Raw genomic sequence first — 19,984 nt, 5'->3', positions numbered from 1 at the left:
GTTGAGCTTTCCTCACTAGGAAAGTAACAGGAACTGACAATACACATTACAACATGTTTTCATTTCCTGAATGCTAAAAGGAACACCTAAAACATTAAATTCAACCTTTTCAGCTACTTCCATGTCAGACTTTGATATGCACAAAAACTGCCAGGGTGGTAACTGCTGGCATGGACAACCAGATGGTAACCCAGTTGGCCCTTGTCATCTCATGTATCCTCACAATAAACTTGAAGAGGGGGCTCCACACATACCATGTCCAAAGAAAGGACGTCCAGCATGCAATCCCTGACCACACCGTGCTTTCCACACAGATGGGGAAAGAAAACTGTGGTACTGTTTGGAAGATGGTCATGGTCCACTTGACACAGTTATCCTTAACTATGGTTAACTAATGTATTTATAAATAACCAACAGCAAAAGAATCCATTAAGAAAAAAATTATTTTAGCCACTAAAAACAGCATAAATATGTCAATCCAATACTTCCACCTCCATTTGTTGAAAAGGTTACCCTTTCCCAACTGAGCGGTCTCGGCACCTTTGTTTATTATTTTTTTAAAGATTTTATTTATTTATTTTTTTAGAGAGAGTGGAAGGGAGGAAGAGAGAGAGGGAGAGAAACACCAGTGTGTGGTTGCTTCCCACGTGCCCCAACCTGGCGACCTGGCCCACAATCCAGGCATGTGCCCTGATTGGGAATCGAATCAGTGACCCTTCCGGTTCTCGGACCTACACTCAATCTGCTGAGCTACACCAGCCAAGAAGGGCAGCATCTTTGTTTGAAAGCACTGACCATACACGTGTGGGACCTATATTCCACTCATCGACATTCTAGGCCAATACTACATTATCCTATTATTGTAACTCTGTAGCACTGATTTTCAACCGGTGTGCAATAAGAATCTTTAAAATATTCAATTCCTGACCTCTTTTCCCTTAAGACTGTCAAATAAAAAGATGACAACAGCCAGCACAATAGCTGTCCGGTGTGAATAAATCAAAATTATACCTATTTTTTGTCAGATTAGCCCCCCCCCAAAAAAATCTTTTCTGTACCATAGAATTATTAGTTTATGTATGCCATGAGATGAAAGAGGTTGAAAATCGCTGCTCTATGTCCAACATTTTTCTTCTTTTTCAAAATGCTTTTTGTTATTCTAAGTTCTTTGAATTTCCATACGACCTTTGTAATCAGCTTATCAATTTCTACAAAAAAAAAAAAAACCCACAAAAAAACGGAACCCCAACAAGCATTTTTAGTATCATTATGTTGAAGCTATAGATCAATTTATGGAGAGATGGTATCTAAATAATAGTGTGAGTTTTCTGACAAATGCATGTGGTGTAACTCTCCAGGTGCTTAGTTCTGCCTAATTTCTCTCAGCAATGTTTTAGAGCTTTCTGGGTGCAGGTCTTGCACATCTTTCATCAAATTTATTCCTTAAAAATCCATATTTTTTGACACCACTATAAATGTAGCTGTAAATTTTCACAGTATTCAGAAATACGCTTTGCACACTGGTTCTGTATTATGCAACCTTGCTAATAAGCTCACTTCTTAGTTCTTAGAGCTTTTATGTAGATTTCTCAAAATTTTCTCCATAGATGATCATGTCCTTTATGAGGAAAAGTACCTTCACTCCTTCCTTTCCAATCTGTGTCTCTTATTTCTCAAAGACCTGATGACCTACCTTCACTTGTGAAATCTGATTTGGGCATCTGAGGACGTCAGCATCTACACAATAATGCCTACTGAGCCTAATGATTGCTCAGTGTACAAAACTTTGTGAGAACATGAGGTTCCTCCCAAGAGCTTACTTATAATGGGAGGAGATCACAAGACAAGCAAATGCAGGTATGTACGAGAGGAGCACATGCTACATGCAGAGAAGGATCAGGCAGAGTAAGTGCAGGGCAGGCAGGTGTTGGTCAATCTGAATCAGCAGTTGGGGAATCCCTTGTGGCTAAGTGAGCAGAACACCTGTAAATGACATCCCAGCTCCAGGACCTGTCTGGGAGCAGAAGGGGACCCAAACATGGCATGTCTCATTTTATCTGTTTTTTCTCTATTTCCCTCTCTCCCCCACAAAATAGACAGACAGGCAGAAATCCCAACTGCCAAGACTCTCCATATCACAGAGACTGCAGGAGTCTATCTGTGTCATAACCTAACTTTGCTGCCACCAGAAAGCATATCTGAAGCCTAAAAAGAGCTAATATTATCAGGGGCCTGGAATCCAAGACAGCCCGACCCACCATCACCCTTCCTGTGGTTTCATTATGAGGACATAACCACCTACTCTTTCTTCAGAGGATTTCTGGAAACAGGTACTCCCAGGGATCCCAAAAATCAGGAGGAGAATGGGGATGGGCCTATGGCTCTTCAGACTCTGTTTACTGTGGCCTTGTATAGAGCAAGAGTAGAGCAGACTTTTAAATGAACACTTTTGAAAGTGTGAAATCACTGTCAGCCATGACGTGGTCAAGACTGAGGTAATGAGGTATAATGGGAATGCACTGTGGAGTGGCCCAGAACTCCCCAAACCACAAGTCCGGACACTTAGATAAGGACTCCATCTGGACACTGATATAAGTAGAACCTCTGGCCATATGGCTCAGTTGGTTGGAGCACAGTTCCAGCGTAGTTCATTGAATTGAAAGGCTGCTGGTTGGATTCCTGGACAGGGTACATGCCTAGGTTGCAGGTATTATCCCCAGTTGGAAAGTGTATGAGAGGCAACCAATGTTTCTCTCTCCCTTCCTCTCTCTCTAAAATTGATCAATAAACTTTAAAAAAGAACTCCCCCCCCCAAAAAAAAACAGAACCAACTCAGAGCTCCCACTATTCAGTGCTCGAGCTTGGTTGTACCACACGCCACACTTAGAGCCCTACTGGACTTCCATTCCAGCAGACGTGCTGCCACTGTGGCCACCTGACTTGAGACCAATGCCCGCCTCTCCACCTGCAGTGCCTGCCAGTGATCAGGACTTTGCTCCAAAAGCTTTGTTCCGCTTGCTTCTATCATGTAAGCCCCCACCCCTACCTGTGTGTAACCTGTGCAGAACTAACTCTACAGGATTATAGGGGAGGTCTTCCCTAATAAACCTGGCATTATGGAGAAAGACAAATGTGTGTGGCTGGCTCCTTTTGAGGATGTTCCTTTGCCCACAACAGGCCTTGTCCAAGAACTGTCATAAAAACCACATTATGAAGCAGCTATAGGTGAAAGCTACTTCAACCATACCTCTGCCTCCAGCTTCCAAATAGGTCACTTTTGAAGTTACTCCTCTTAGATGAAGGAAGCTGAATCATGGGGCCATACACCCCCCACTCACAGTACTGACAAGGCCACTCCTGAAGGTAAAACCCATCCCTCAGGAAGAAGTGGGCCTACTAGCCTTTGAAGAAGATGAGTATAACATCTACAGATCGCCCTTCAGGGTTTCCTCTAAGAACAGTGTTAAGGAAACCCTGAATGTTACAGCTTGTGATACACATGGTACATGTACAATTCTCAGACCAGAGCACTCACCATGTCCTTGAAAGACTTGTTAAAATAGAGGGCAGGCATCCACCCTCAGCCTTTCTGATTCCGTGTGCACTCCCCTGAAAGGTTCCCAGGTGATGCTGGTGGTGCTGGTTTAAGAGTACAGTTTGAGAGCTACTTATGTAGCACAAAAAAACCAAACAAACAAAAAAAACTTTACTATCATGTAAGCTTGGAGTAACCCTGAGCTGTTGTGCAGTCCCAAGAGTGTAACAAGCACAGGGAGAAGGATCCTGTGTGAGATGGAGAAAAAGGTTGGTGTTAGAAGGCCCTGGGCTGGGGGTCAGGGTGTCATTTCTTGCTGGGTGGCCTCAGATAACACAGTAGCTCTTGGCTTTTCTGTACAGAATACCCTCAACCACAAAGATGTTAACTGGTTCCTTCTCAGGCTCCTTCCAGCTTGGAATTAAGGGATTCTGGGGTCTGCTGTGGGCAGGATCCTGAGGAGCCCCTGAGGAAGAGCCTGTCTGCAATGCAGCTGCCTGCACTCTCCAAAGAGTGCCTGCAGGAAGACTTCGTGCCAAAAGAACACCAGAAAACTACCAAATGTGGCATGAGGACTCTCGCCAAGAGTCGTGGGCCCTTTCTTCACTGTTCACAAATGTATAACTTGTATCATGATTCTTTTGAAAAAATCTAAAAATATGTTGCTCTTAGTAACATGGATCTGTATCTAAAGAAAAGAGTTTATGAGAAAAAATAAAGCAGAACAAGTTCAGCCACATGTCAACAGCAGAAATGGTGGCTCTGTGGCTCTGAGCTCTGTCATCCCAAGATCTTCAGACCATAAACTAAAGGGTACTTTCAGGTCACAACTGCTACCAGGTACATCTTCCCAGGCATTCTATTATTAATTGCTATTTAAGCTGAGAAAGCTCCTGTAGCACTGAGGGCCTAGTTCCATTAGATGGCATCTTCAGTGTTAGAATTTGTCTGCCTCCATTAGGAAAACATCTGGCTTCATCTTGGGTAGTACCGGGGGGGGGGGCAAAGCAAACCAAAACAAATCCACACATGTCCTGAGGCAAATGTGTATACACTGCTCACACCAACCACACCAGATCCAGTTCAGTCCACTTGAGTTTCTGTTCCCCTCAAGTAAAGAAAAACAGTGCAAACCAGCCCAGAACAAGCCCTGTGTTAGAAGGTGAGCAGGAGGCCTGCAGCAGGCCCTGAATCAGGTGCCCACCGGGCGCATTCACAGTCATTTTCAAGGTGGGGGCTGACTGTGGGTGCCTTTTCCAATTTGACCTTGAGGAAGAAGCCCTTCTGGGCAGGCCCAGCCCCAGTTCTACCTTGTGTAGATTTGGGCCAGTGGGGACAGCAGTTTGGGGGTCCTGAGGACCCAGTCTGAGGGCAGAGAAATCAGGAGGGAAGGGCTATATGGACCTTGGCACAAAAGCAAGGGACAGGTGGGCCTCTCCCTCATCCTGTGCCCACAGCCATGAAATCCTCTTGCAAGGGCAATCCATATAGAAACCTGGGAACCATGACACTATCAAGGGTGGTCTGGCCATTCAGTGTGAAAGTGGCCCAACAATTGGGACTCTCAGCCACCAGAATGTGTGTTCCCGTGTTTCTCGGGGCACGTTGCCACACTGGCTGCATCTCCTCATGGCACAGGAGCATTTGTCCATCCCAAGCTGAACCCAGACTCTACAGGCCTCACGGATGCACGCACCTCCCATGTGTACTCAGACCAAGCTCAAGCCTCAGCCTGCCTGCAGCTCCATGCTGTACCTCCCACCTATTCTCACACATAGCAAGAGGCACTGGGGGATAGAACAAGTGGGATAAAAGGCGTGGACACGAATGCCTAGACGTCAGGGTCTTAGAGGCCTGCCTGTTCATCCCGACGAGCATCTAAGCATGTCTATGTTCCTGAACTACTTCACATTAAACCTCGCTAATCTTTTCATGTGGAAAACATGCTAACCTCACACCCCGCTGAACCCAGGGCATCATTAAGAGCTGCAGCCATGAACTAATATAGCAGCAGGAAGCTCTGGGAGAGAGTGGGCAAGAAGCAGTCCCAGAACTTCTGTTCATTCACAAGTGTTAGGACATAGTGGCCTGGTGGGAAAGCAGCAAGAAGCAGCTTCAAGGGCTAGTAATGGGACTGCGAGAGGCAACCCCTGAGCACGGAGGCCTGTGGCTGATAGTAAGACTGGTTAGTATGGATGGCCAGCCATATGGACATCCAGAGAGACAGGGAAAGAAGCCAAGAAACATCAGGATTAAAGAAGGGTGATGACAGGGTGGTGTCACCCCATGAGCAGGCAAGCACTGTTATCCCACCTCACTACAACTGCACAAGGTGCTCTTGTTCCTACTGTAGAGATTAAGAAACCACATCTCAGGGCAGGTAGTTGACTTGTTCATAGTCATAAAGAGACACATACCAAAGTGTGAGCTTGAACTTTAGGGTCTGATTTCAGGTCTATGCTCACTGGGCAGGCTTACAGTGCAGGACAGGAAGTGTGCATCCCATAGTCCAGTGTCTCCCCCCAACTGCAGGTCAGGAAGTGCACTCCTCAGAGCCTACTGTCACTCTACACTGAAAGACAGGAAGTATGTGCCAGACCCCAGTATCACCCCCACACTATAAAACAAGAAGTGCATACCACAGAGTCCAGAATTACAGGCATTTTAATGAGATAAAAGGATTTTAAAGTTACATCCCATTTTCTATTCACACTGAGAACAAGCCAAACTGGAATTTAAATTATCCAGCAACAGTACCAGTCAGGATAACTTAAATACAGTTAAATGTCAGATCTAGTCTTACTGAAACCATGAATCCTGTGGTCCTGGGGGACAGAAGTGTGGGGCCAAATCAAGATTATCTCAAATATAAACCTATTCTTTAAATACTAACTTTGGTCCCCAAATAATAAATACATCCTTGAAACAAAGCAAGACCTCTTTGGCAAGATCACTGCTCTCTGTACCCACCAATCTGACAGTGCTTTCTCCACTGCTGGCTGCCAAGGGAGGCCCAACAAAGACAGGGCCAAGAAAACACAAAACTCTGCTGTGGGCAAGGAGACATTCTCAGCCTTTACACCTGTTTAGACATAGTGAATATGCTGAGGATAGGTGACTGTGAGGAGGAGAGTTAGGCAAGGATGAAGAGAAAGGAGGAGGGTTAAGAGGAGAAGAGAGTTAAGGATGAGAGAAAGACAAGGAGGAAGAGCAGGAAGAATAGGAAGTGAGGAGGAAGAGGAGGAAAAAAAGAAGAGGAGAATAGCTGAGCCAAGTGTTACCTTTTTCCCTGTTTGTTTCTCCACCATGTCGTTGCTGAGAGAAAATTCTTCTTGCTGTGGTGTTTTAGAACACCCACCCTTGGGCATCGTTCTTCTCCCCTCACTTGATCTTCATTTATACAGCCATCGCTTCATCATCAACAGTCTGCTTCAAAAGAGAGGAATGGGGTTAAAATTTGTTGAACTCAACCAAAACTGAGACAATCTCCAACTCATGTGACAGAATGAACCAAAAGAATATAACCAGCTCTTCTGACCAGCACCCAGGAAGAGGTCACTTAGGATGCACCCAGGTGGTCAATACAAGCAGAAACAACATCTACACTACATTATGGAGAACACAGTGGGGGCAAACAGGCATTGCTCAGCTACAGAAAGGATCAACCTGCAAAGGTGATGACCATGCTTCCAGGCAGTGGTGGCTGGTACCTGAACCTCTCTCTGATTGCATGTGGGGTTCCAGCAGCTCTGGCCCTGCTCTTTAGGGTTGGACACCACACACACTCTTTCTTTGTCCCCTACCCTACTCCGCCACTCCTTCCCACACGGGCATGGTCACACCCAAAGTGCAGTACTTGCCCCTCAGGTTGTACAGATCTTGTCTGTCACCCTCTGGGCCATGGCCTGAACACCAGTCAGCACCCAGAAAAGTAGCTCAATTCCCACACTGCCCCCTAGACAGAAGTTTAGATGAGAATCATTATTCTTTTCGGAAAGCACCAGGCACACCCATTTTACCAACTTGTCCCGAATAAAATGTTCAGAAAGCAGTAATGTGATGTCCCTGAAGGAGTTTCAGAGAATGTCCAGACAACTTTGATGCCAGACTCCTCCCACCTACTAAGCCAGATGCCAGTAGCCCCAGCATTTCCCAGGAAATCCCAGGACACATGCTGTATTCATCCTGTTTTTATTTTCTCGTGTGTTGACACCTTAAAAGGTTTGCTACCTGGGAGAGAGTGCCTCTCCCAAAACTAGCCCTTTCTCAGGGACAGCAAAGGGTTCCTGAAGTGGGCATGCCTTTCACACACCAAACTATCAATCAGCAGCTAGCTCATACACAAGTGAACTGTTTCCCCTAACATAAATCGTCCCAGCCACCAGGAAATACAGACCACCCTATAACCCAGTTTGCAGAATTGTTCAAATTAGCCAGTCCTAAACTGCTCACCCTGCTGTGCCTTGCCTTCATGCAGAAACCCTAACAAAAATTTGGCCAAGAATTCCCTCTTGCTCCTGACCACCATGGTGCTTTCCCTGGTGGCTCTGTGTGGCACATAGTACCTTTCTCTGGGGCCTATGTGAAAAACTGAAATGCTATCACATCTCCGCCTGTGGCCACAGTGACCTGACCAGACATGCCTGACATGGACGTTCCTACAATACAGGCTGCCTCTCTCTCCACTTCCCAGTCCTCCTATGCTTGTTACACACTTCACACCTGGAGTTTTAGTTGCACACAGCAGAAGGAACTGAGAAAAGTGTATCTTCCTAAAAGCCGCTGCCTTCCTTTTTTGTGCGTTATTTTCATTCTCTCAGTTAGAAAACACTTTATAGAAACCAAATCACGTGCACCATTTCACCTCCTTTTCCCATAGTCACATGCCTTTGTGCTTTTCCATTTTGGAAAAGGTGAGTAATTTTTATAATTAACTCACCTGGAATTAAATAGCCTCTTTAGGTATGAAGTGTAGCTTTTGAAACACATGTTCAAAAGCATTCTGAAAGTGACAGTTCCCCACTTTTGATGCTCCTGAAGTGCTGAAGATCAATCTGCTCTTCACTGTATCTTCAAAAGATCCTGTCTTATTTTTTTATATTAACTGATAAAAGTTTACAAAGTATCATCTTGCTGCTTAACTGACCTAAGAACACATCTAAGTTTATTTTGGTGAGAGAAACACAGCTGGCCAATTTTATTCACTTCTTTCCTTGGCACATAATGCAGATGAACAGGGCATTTCCATCCACGTGCTCTGATGGCTAAGGCCAAAAATGACATTTTCCATCTCTACTTGAAACTGAATTCTAAATTCTCACCCTAACTGGTGTGGCTCAGTGGGTTGGGCATCATCCCACAAATAGAAAGGTCACTGGATTAATTCCCACCAGGGCACCAGCAGGCCAGGTCCCTGGCTGGGAGCATGTAGGAGGCAGCCAACTGATGTTTCTTTCCCTCTCTTTCTCTCTCCCTTCCCTGCTCTCTAAAAATAAGTAAATAAAATCTCAAATTCTCCTCCAATTTCCCACTACAGAACTGGAACATCTCGGCCTAGAAGAATGGCATTGTAGAGCTTGACTCAGGAACAGCTATTAAAACTTACTACTGCCTAAAAACCCATCAGCAACATTTCAGTACAAATTTAAAGATTATCCAGAAGTTAAATTAAAAAAAAAAAAATCCTGACTGCCTGCTCTCATGACTGAAAAACTGAGCAACGTAATCATGGGATATTCGACCCTCCAGCTCCTGGGTGTGAACACACGAGTCTGTGGGGTATGTGTGGAAAACACCTGGAACAGCTTAGGTGTGGCTGCAAATGCAGACCCCTCAGTTCCTGGACTTGGATCTCACTGTTCACTTCACAGCACCTTGACCAGGAGAGCGCATGGAGAACCACTTCATTCTTCAAACAACTGATCTCACTCAGTGTCCCTCAGTTGACTCTGCTGGTGGTCTCTATATTGAAAGTGGGGTTTTGAGGCCCCTGAGAAGAAAACCTGCCTCCTTCTCCCACTCCCACCTTCCTGTCCTAGGAAAGGCACAATAGCTACAGGACAGCATGAAGAGAATACAATGTTTCCAGAATAACAGCCCCCAAGCTCCAAAGCTTAATTATCATTAAAAAACAACCACAGAAGCTATAGAACTAGGGGAAGGGTGATTATGAGTTCTGAGCTTATTTAGGATTTCTTCCATTTTCAAAGCACCCTCAGAAATCAGAGGGTGAAGTGTTTTAGAAGCAGGCTTTATATATAGCTAGTTTGAGTTCTGATATGACACCAAGATACACTGGGAAAGAGCTCTGCTCATGATGGCCCAAGACCTGTTACAGAGATGACACCTCAAAGTACAGGTTAAGCCTACAAAGTGGTGGCCCTCAAAGGTGTACCCAGTTCCTGGGTACCAAGTAACCATGAAGTGGTCCACCAATGTAGGCTGTCATTGTTAGTGTTAAAACACTGAAACCTCAGGATGCAGGTCTTTAGGTCCAATTCCTCTGATCTAGACTTTGACACATGATTCTCTGCTACAGGCAGCTGTCCCTTGCTACCAGAAGACACTAGTATTTTCATTTGTGAACAACCAATCAGCTACTTCTGTGTGACCTATCATAGAGTAAGGGCAGGTCAAACCTCACTCACCAGGACAACCTGAGGGACATTACGTGCTAGCAGCTGGCCAAGCATGCTATATAGCCTGTGCTGGCCCATGGGCCTTACATCTCAAAGGCCACTATCTTCAAAGACTCCACCCCACCTCTCCCACAAATCCTGCAGACCCCATAGGTGGGGCAGGAATGTCATCCTGAATACTGTTTTCTTTTCTGTGACATGTGTTTCTCAAGTCCACCTTCATAATGCAGCCAAAACCACCTAGGCACTTCAGGATCCTCGTGTTTGGGTGTGATGCTTGTTACAAAACGCCTCAATATTCAGTACTAATTAGGAAAACCAGGACCTGGTGTGCATCCCAGCACACTAGACTCATCTCTTTAGGAGCAGTCACTGGAACAAAGAGTTCAAGAAAGCTGTTAGTGACAAAGAGACAGAGGTCAGATTTGCCAGGATGCACGAGGTGATCCATCCATTCTTCATATGACCCATTTGGTGAGTTCCCTGGCCAACAATAATTTTGTTATCTCCTCATGACAAATTATTGGGTTGACCAAAAAGTCTGTTATTTTTTCCCATAAAATAAAAGATACATTTTTCATTTTCATCAATAACTTTATTGATTTGAATATTCTGAGTATGTTGTCTATCTCCCACTATTGGCTTCTAGTGGGTAGAGGCCAGTGGTGCTGCTAAACATCTTGTAATGTATAAGACAGCCCCATAGCAAAGAATTATTTGGCCAAAATGTCAATGGTACCAAGAGATTTCACCAACCACTTTTGACACATTCAATCAGTCACAGTACCTTCTCCATACATTGCACAAATTTTTTTTTGCCTTTCAGTTCTGTTTTTATCTTTCTTGAAATAGTAAAGCATAATATGCTGAAACTGTTGTGTATCTTCTTCCATCTTCATTAGTAAAATGGCTGCACAAAAATTCACCAATTTTGATGGTTTTTTTAAATGCATGCTGATATGACAGCTGTCACAATACAATTTAATAAAATTGCTTTGAATGAAGTTAGACAACTAAGCACTACTAGAGCCACTGTATGGAAAAAACATAATGGACATTGTGGTCAATGCAACAAATGAAAATAAAAGCTCAAATGCTTTGGTCATCCTGGCGATCCCAGAGGCTCCACACTGGCTTGCGCCCTTCTACCTAGTCAGCCTTTCCCTTGGCTGCAGATAATGGCCATGCTAGCCAAGGGAATGATACAGACAAAGCGGGACCACCAGCAACCTTCATCAGCACTGTGAGGCCTCCATGTCAGGAGCCAGACTCTGGAGCACTGCTGTGAACCCTGGACCTCCCCGCTCAGAGCTGGGCATTCACTATTAAACTCAGAAAGAGGTTGGGACCACCTGACAGTTGTTCACCGTGGAGACAATTTTCATGGCTGGCAATTCTCCCTTCTACACAGTTCAGTGGCTGTCTGAACCCGGGCCCTGAGACTTTTTGATCAACACACTCCACAGCTGACCACAACCCAATGGGTGACCAATAAACCTCACCCTGGAAGAACATCTTCTTCCTGGAGGTGACCTGGCTGTCCCTGCACAGAAAACACTGTAAGTGCAACTTCAATCTTGTTTCCAGTATCAGAAGAAGTCTATTGTAAACTCAGATAGAGTGTAATCCACATCAAAACAAAACACTCCACAGCACACTGGGACACATACAGAACTTGACACTGAGCACCTGGGAAATGTGTGCATCGCAGTAAAAGGTAGCTGAGGACAACAGAGCTGGCCTGAGCTCTGCTTTGGCCACTGACCAGCTCCTGTGGAGGAATAAGTTGTTGGACGCAGGCCCTGTTTCTGTACCTCCAAACTGAACGGCAGCTGTTCCAGCTTCACAGGCTGTCAGTGGCACAGAGACCATTCAGGAAAGCTCTCAAGAGAGTATGGAGTAAAGTAAATTTTCTAAAGAGACTGTCACATTCCCTGAGTCACATTCCCTGAAACAGGGTATGGTGCCTCCCTTGTTGGATCAAGAAATTTGCCAATTACCTGGCAGCCATGTGTCAGAGCCCAAACAAAAATCCATTTAGCTCGGAGAGAACCAACAACTGTCTGCAGCCAGGCCCCTGACCTATGGTCACCTAGGGAGGGATGGTCACCTATGGTCACCATCCAGCCCTGTACTTATGCACATTTCTAGGTGACCTACAGCTCAAAGAAACTCCACATGATATTCACCTGGCAAAAATCTCCTTATCTGCCACAGGATCCTGTACCTTGGAGCTTGGAGAGACAATTAGTCAAAGGGCTGACAGGACAAATGTGACAGGAAGCCTCTGGACAAGGATGACAAGGTGTGTTCCTTCCCAAAGGTACTTTGAACAACCTTCAAGTGTGAGAATTGCTAGCAGACCCAGCTCCCATCCATATCACAACAGACACACTCAAGGCCTTTGTCTAAGGTGGGCATCCCAAATATCACACTGTCTCTCCTCTTCTTTACACATATCACAATGTTCTATGTGGACAGGAGACACAACACATGTAAAAGGGGCTCCTCCAAGACAAAATCTAGTGCAGGAAGGTGAAAGGCACTACTTCAATGCCTGCAGCTTAGCAAAAATCCTAGGAATTTTAGCCGGATTCGGCCTTAAGTATCAAGCTAATAGCAAGAAACTATGGGGAATCAGAATGCATTTTTACTGGCCTCATGTAAAATAGATCAAAGCTGGAACCTGAGTGGGAAAATCCTGTGAAAGTTCCCAAAGGCACTAGGGGCCTTGTGGGCCCAGCCAGCTGGAGCAGCTCTGCCAGGGAGACAAGCACAGTGGAATAGGACACAGAGTCAACAGTCCTGGTCACCTTTTCAGGCTACACATATACATAGTGGTCAAGGAAGACCCACCAGGTTCCAGGGTACCTTGTCCAGCTGAGCTGCAACCACAGGAAGAAGACAAGCAGCCTGAGAGGAAGACCAGTGTGAACAAGCATACACACCAGGAGGAGTGCAGAGAATGCAGGGAACCCCTATTTACATGGCAGAAGATACAGACAGGGAACAAAACAAAGGGCTACAAAAGAGAAGCAAAGGAGCTCTGACTGGGTAGCTTGGATGGTTGGAGCATCGTCCTTATGCACCAAAAGGCTGCAGGTTCAATTCTCGGTCATGACACATACCTAGGTTGAGGGTTCAATTCCCAGTTGTGGTGCGTACGGGAGGCAACCAATCAATATTTCTTTTTCTTTCTCTCCCCTCCTCCTCAGGTAAGGGTTAAAAAAATAATAAAATAGAAACAAAAGATTAGAAGCAATTTCGATAGCAGTAGAGAATTCAAGGAGAATAAAAGTTCATAAATTTAAAAATAAGGTAAAACGTTAAGTTCTAGAGAATTCCAAAACCTACCATCTTAGAAAGTCAAAGATCTAACCAAAGAAATTAGTGAACAGCCAAGGCATGCCTCTTTAAACAGAAAGACTCTCAGGGCACAGAGAAGGAATGAACTGAGCCATAACATAACCTTGCCTGGCCTCCAGAATCAGCAGCCCCAATGTCCTCCATAAGGAAGTGAGATTTGGATTGACCCAAAATTCAGCATCCACAATTCTGATCAACTTATGAATGCCAGATGACAATAGAGCCCCGAACCTGAGGAAATTATTTCCACATTGAAATACTAAATCCAGCCATACTTCAATAAGCATAAGAGTAAATTAAAGGTATTTTCAAAACACGCGCATAAAAGTAGAGATAATCTCCTCTGTAGCCCTCCTGAGGGAGTTAGCTTCGGGCCAAAGACAGTTGTCTCCATTGGCTCTAAGAACGGTTTTTGTATTTTAAATCCTTTGGGCTGTGGGGGATGGTGGGGAGGTGGTGTTCACAAGAAACTCATGACTAATATTTTGTGATGCATAGAAACTGCATGAAATTAGAATTTCTGTGTCCATAAATAAAGTTTTACTGGACCTTGGCCATGCCCAGATTGCAGCCCTGGCTTTCAGCTGCCTTCACTTTGCAAGGGTAGGCAGACTAGGCAGACTAGGCAGACCAGACAGCCCACAGCACTGAGACATTTCCTACGCAGCATCCCCTCTAGTGTAGCAGTTCTTAGTGTTGTTTGTGGGCCCTTTTGGAGAGTCTGTAAGCCAAAATTGTTTTCATAATAATGCTGAGAGCCAGCTACCTGCCCATGCCAAGGTGTATACTGCCATGCTCCCAAAGAAGGCAAATTACTCATAGTCCCTGTGCTCCTCGCTGTCATACCACCACCATAAATTAAGCCAGTGTCACCTATGACTCTCCTTGATAGAGCAGCAAAAATTATAAATTCCCTTAAACTGCAAACCTTGAGTCCTTGTCCTTCCAATATTGTGACAAGATGTGAAGTGTGGTTGAAGCACTTCTGCATATCAAAGCATAACACTTATCTGAAGAAAAGCTTCCACAAAAATGTGAGTGATTAGCTGAACTGGCTGTGTTTTCATGGAACACAAATTTTACTTGACTCAGACACACTATTCTTATTAAGAACTGGGTATCTGGCAGTTACTTTATCAAAAATGAACAAACCGAGCCTACTCTTTCAAGGAAAATTAATAGCAGTTGGTTGTGGCCAGTAACAAAATTTGAACTTTCAGGTAAAAACTGAATTTTGGAAAACTTGCATCTCCATTAGCTTAAGAGCATCCCAATGCTTAAAGACATTTTAATGAGATCAGTGATGATATAAGTGATAAAATATGTCAACATTTGGAAGATACGCATAATTCAGTTAACCAATAGTTTCCAAATGGCTAATATGGGACATTACAAACCACACGAAAGAAAGACCCATCCATGAACAGAACACACCAATGGGACTGCAGTGCAACATTGAATCAACAGGCTGTGGTACAATTCCTGTCAAGTGGAATCCACAATCACGTGAGAAGGCTTCCAATGTGTCCCTTTCCTACTACATGTCTGTGACAGGCTTTAAACAGTAGAGTGCATTAGTCAGAGTACAGCAGTGTCCAGCTCTCTTTTATTTAAATAATACCGCTTTTTCCACTAAATTTTTGTGGGTTTTTTTTTAAGATTTTATTTTTTTATCTTTAGAGTGGAAGGAAAGCAGAGACGGAGAGAAATATCAATGTATGCTTGCCTCTTGTGTGTCCCCTGTTCTGGGAACTGGCCTGCAACCCACGCATGTGCCTGACTGGGAATTGAACCGCGATCCTTTGGTTCATCAGCCCGTGCTCAATCCACTGAGCTACACCAGCCAGGGCAAATTTTTGTGCTTTCTTTAGTAAAATAGTTACCTTGCAGTAAGTTTATTTATATGTAATATTTTCAATGAACTAAACATTAAAATTTTCTGTTATACTCTTTAAGACAAATGTTTTAAAACACTAATTTGAAAGCTATAACCCACATGACAAAAGCTTACTGTAGTACTCATTAACCCTCAAGCCCAAGAAGTCTGGGAACCTCTGCAAGCACAAGGGCAGCAAGAGACTTGGGAGGAACCAAAACCAGGAGAGCAGTGATATGACCATGATAAAATGACTACTGCAGAGAAATCCAAATAGTCAGAAGAAAAAAGTTAAAAAAAAAAAACAAACAAACAAAAACCTCATGCAAATAAACTTAAAATGGAAAGAACCTCAAAGTTTAAGTTGAAGTTATTTAAAAGCTGAAGCAACAGTGTTAAAACAGCATGATGCTGAAACGGTGCTGACCAATAGAGCGAAGCCAGAAACAACCCCATGCCTGTCAGTTGACACTAATTTAGGACAGCAGAGGGACCACAAAGCACAAAGGACACTTCTGCCATTAGGTTCTGAGACTACTGGACATCCATGTGGAAAAACTAGACATGATTCCCACCTTACACCACACCCAGAAACCAATTCCAGACAGATCACAAGTCTAAATGTAAAAGGAATATCCATTAAATTAGTAGACAATAACATAGAAGAACAGTTTCACAATTTCAATGTAAAGAAAGACCTTTTAATCAGAAATGTTAACCATAAGGAAAAGTCTGAAAATTTGGGCACTTTGAAAATAACAGATTTTGTGCATTAAAGATCACCTTCCCACAAAAGACAACAGAATATTTTCTACACATGCATCTGACAAACAGCTCTTATCTAAAATATATATAAAGAACCCCTACAAATCAATATAAAAGACAAACCATCTAATATACAAAGGGACACGAGCCAGTAGGTAGATGAAAAGTCATCAGCTCATTTAACAATTAAACAAATGTAAACAAAAATCAAAATATGATATCAGGTATCAGGGAGGATCTACAACAAAGGCAGCTAATACATTCTAATAGGAGTGTGAACCAATGCACTAAGTCTGGCACTATCTACTCAGATTGAACATACACATATCCTACAACATGGCATTTCTGGGGACACATCCAAAAGAAATGCAAGCACAAATGCACCAGGATACAAATACAAGAATGTGCACTGCAGCAATATGTGTAAGAGGCCTATAATGGTAGTATGATACTGTGATGCTGACGTGGAATACCATACAGCAGTGACAATACACAGATAACCTGAAGAAGACTCAAAAATAATGATGAGAAGAAAATGCATTATATACCTAAATAAATTTCCAAATACATTAAACTACAAGGCTTAGGAATGAATACTTAGGTGACGAGAATATAACTAAAGTAAGGACATTATTGTCATGGAAGTCCAGAGAATGGTGGGGGCTGTGGCACTGTGACTGGGAGGCTGACCCAAGGGTGTTTCTAAGTGAAGGGGCACACATGTGTGTTCTCTGTGATCAGCGAATCACACATTTTCGGTCTGTGGACTTTTAGGTGTTATGTTAATTTTATAATAAAGTTTTCAAAGCCAGTTATATTCAAATCACGGGACCTACTATACTCCAGCAGGAGTTTAGAAAATGGAAGGTTGGTTAGCTAACCTTGTTGCAGGACTGGTCTCTCTCAGATGGCACCAGCCCCCAGCAAGGGATGGTGGACCCATTACCCTATGTGATCCTGTTGAGAACTGTAGCTTTCCAGACATTAGTGGGTAGCAGTCCAAGGCTTCACAACATTTGGAGTGAACATAACCCATGCAAAAGCCACTGTAATTGTGGAACAGAATGAAAAACAAAAACCTTGATAAATTAAACGTAAACATATAACCCTAAAATGTGGGAGGTAAAAAGAGAAGGGCTGAAAAGAACAGTTAAGAGCCCTGGCTGGGGAGCTCAGTTGATTAGAGTTGTGCCAATACGCCAAGTTTGCAGGTTCAACCTTGGTCAGGGCACATACAAGAATTAACTAATGAATGCATAAATAAGTGGAACAACAAATCGATGTTTCTCTTTCTCTCTCTCCCCTGCTTCCTTTCTCCAAAATAAATAATAAATATAAAACACAGAAGGAACTAAGATACAAATACACTAAATGTGATGAAAGACAGGGAAGTGCAGACATACTCCTAAAAGGCAAATAACCAAATAACTAAAAATAGTAATGGCCATGAAGCATTGAATAAAGAAGGGGTGATTCCAAGATATCTTCTAGGGCTGATCCATACAGAAATAAACGGACAGAAGTGACCAGAAGGAGACAAAAACACAAGTGGAGAGAAAGATCAGAAAGAGAACCCAGGCACATTCATGCATGTCTGCTGGGAATGCAAAAGAGGACAGCACTCAAGGAAGGGGCTGTGGAGTATCCCAAAGTATCATAAACATTTCACCCTGTAACCCAGCCATACCACTGCTAGATCTGCTGCCAAGATGTACAAACAAGGACAGGAAAAGGCTGGCACAGGGCAATTTACTGCAACACTACCTAGAGAGGTCTTGGGACACAAAGCCTACCTACCAGGTGGCTGCTCAGGTCATGTGGCATATCTACACTGTGGAGCAGGAAAAAGGGGAATGTTCTGTGGTGCGGCTGCCATATTATCATCAAGTAAACAAGGCAATTAGAGAGGTAGGTACAGCTACACTTATGATAACAAATACTAAATATGAAAGGCTAGATCAACATTCGAAAAGTCAATCAATGCAATCTACCATATTAACAGGCTAAAGAAAAATTACATAATCAAAATAAATGATGCAGAAGAAGTATTTAACAAAATTCCACACTCATGATAAAAAAATCTCAGCACAACAGGCACACAGGGAAATGTCCTCAATATAGTCAACATTCTTAACAGTAAAAAAAAACACACATACACACACAAAAAAAACCCTGATTGGGAAAAAAGCAATGATGTCCCTTCCAGCACAGCTAAATAGGTACAGCACTGGAAGTACTGGCCAGAGTAATAAGGCAAGAAGAGGAAATGAAAAGCATGTAGATTAGGAAGAAAGAAAACAGTAAAACTTTCTACAGTGTTTCCATAGTATCCACCATGGAACTGTTTTCAGAATACCCCCCACCACCAATGTATATCAAAATCCATAAATGCTCAAGTTCGCTATATAAAATGGCATACAATATTTGCATATAACCTACTCACATCCTCCTGCATGTCTCTAAATTACTTACATTATGCTAATACAAAGTAAATGTTTTATAAATAGTAGTTATACTGTATTGCTTAGGAAAATGAGAAGGAAAATGAAGTCTGTACATGCTTTGTTTAGACGCAGCAACTATGATAGCCCTAACTACATAGTGCACTTCAGAAACAATATAACTTTTTCCAAATATATTTTAATTCATGGTTAACTGAATCTACAGATGTGGAACTGGCAGATACAGAGACCTGATGACTGTATTTAATAATGACATGATGGCCTATCTGTAAAATTATAAGGAACCTACCAAAAACTTCTAGAAATAATAAGTTCAGCAAGGTTGCAGAATACCAGTTCAGTACACAAAAAAGTCTACTGTATTACTCTAAATAAAAATGAAATGCTTAGGTATAAATCTAAGAAAACCTATAAAAATTTTAGAAAAATAAAACACAGGAGAAAGTCTTCAAAACCTAAAGCTAGATAAAGAGTCCTTAGACATGATCCTGGCTGGGGGAGCTCAGAGGATTGAGTGCAGGTCTGCAAACCAAAGGGTCGCCAGTTCGATTCCAACAAGGGGGTGTGCAAGAGGCAACCGCACATTAGTGTTCCTCTCCCTCTCTTCTTCCCTTCCCCTTTCTCTAAAAATAAACAGAACCTTAAAAAAAGGTACGTCATCAAAAAAAATGTTCTTACATGTGACACCAAAAGTGCAATGCAGAAAAGAAAAAAAAAATAGTATCTCGATGAAATTTAAAACTTTTGGTCTGAGGAAGACCTAGTTTACAGACTAAAAAGACAAGCTACAACTGGGCAGAAAATATCTGCAAATCACAAGTCCAACAAAGACTTGCATGTAGACTAAAACAGAACAGCAGCAAACAAACAATCCAACTAGACATGAACAAAGGCATGAACAGACACTTCAAAAAGATATGGGAACTGTGTTATACAAATGCAGATCAACTGCTAAGGTGTTGCCAAAACAAGGGTCAATCCCAGAATCATTTTAACATGTTGAACAGCCACTGTTTCAAAAAATAAAATAACACATGACAAAAAATATTGGGGGACACCACATACACCATCCCATGAATAAAATTATTTGATGAATATGTCTCGTGTGTGTGTGTGTACTATGTTGAGGACAGAGGTAGTTTCTTCTCACAATGAGAAGCTGTCAGGACATTTCAGAAACACTGTCCTAACTGGTTAAGAATCTTATGTTTGGGGTCATACATCTAAGTCGCTCTATCTATAAATATGTAAATCAACTTTTCTCATATTAAAAGCTCAATCAATGATGGATCCTTCACTACCCATCTGTCTCTCAAGTTTGGAAGGGTAGAGCTGAGAGTAG

General features: G+C 43.0%; 1 protein-coding gene across 7 annotated transcripts in view; it reads right to left on the bottom strand.

Annotated features, from left to right (window-relative positions):
- The window catches only part of ANKRD11 (ankyrin repeat domain containing 11), a 243,221-nt gene that overhangs the window by 40,560 nt on the left and 182,677 nt on the right, over window positions 1–19,984 (bottom strand). For 4 of the 7 annotated variants that reach the window (XM_037142310.2, XM_037142308.2, XM_037142311.2 and 1 more), the window contains one exon: window positions 6,817–6,961. In XM_037142310.2, the coding sequence (XP_036998205.2) occupies window positions 6,817–6,903 (87 nt within the window). In that variant the 5' untranslated portion in view covers window positions 6,904–6,961. Of the gene's footprint in view, window positions 1–6,816; window positions 6,965–13,301; window positions 13,381–19,984 lie in introns of all 7 variants that reach the window. The other 3 variants (XM_053666583.1, XM_037142309.2, XM_053666584.1) reach the window with 2 other exon arrangements.

The sequence above is a fragment of the Artibeus jamaicensis genome, unplaced genomic scaffold, assembly GCF_021234435.1.
Source record: "Artibeus jamaicensis isolate MK-2021 breed Jamaican fruit bat unplaced genomic scaffold, CSHL_Jam_final contig_464, whole genome shotgun sequence".
Lineage (NCBI taxonomy): Eukaryota > Metazoa > Chordata > Mammalia > Chiroptera > Phyllostomidae > Artibeus > Artibeus jamaicensis.
This window is presented reverse-complemented; position numbering and strand designations above follow the sequence as displayed.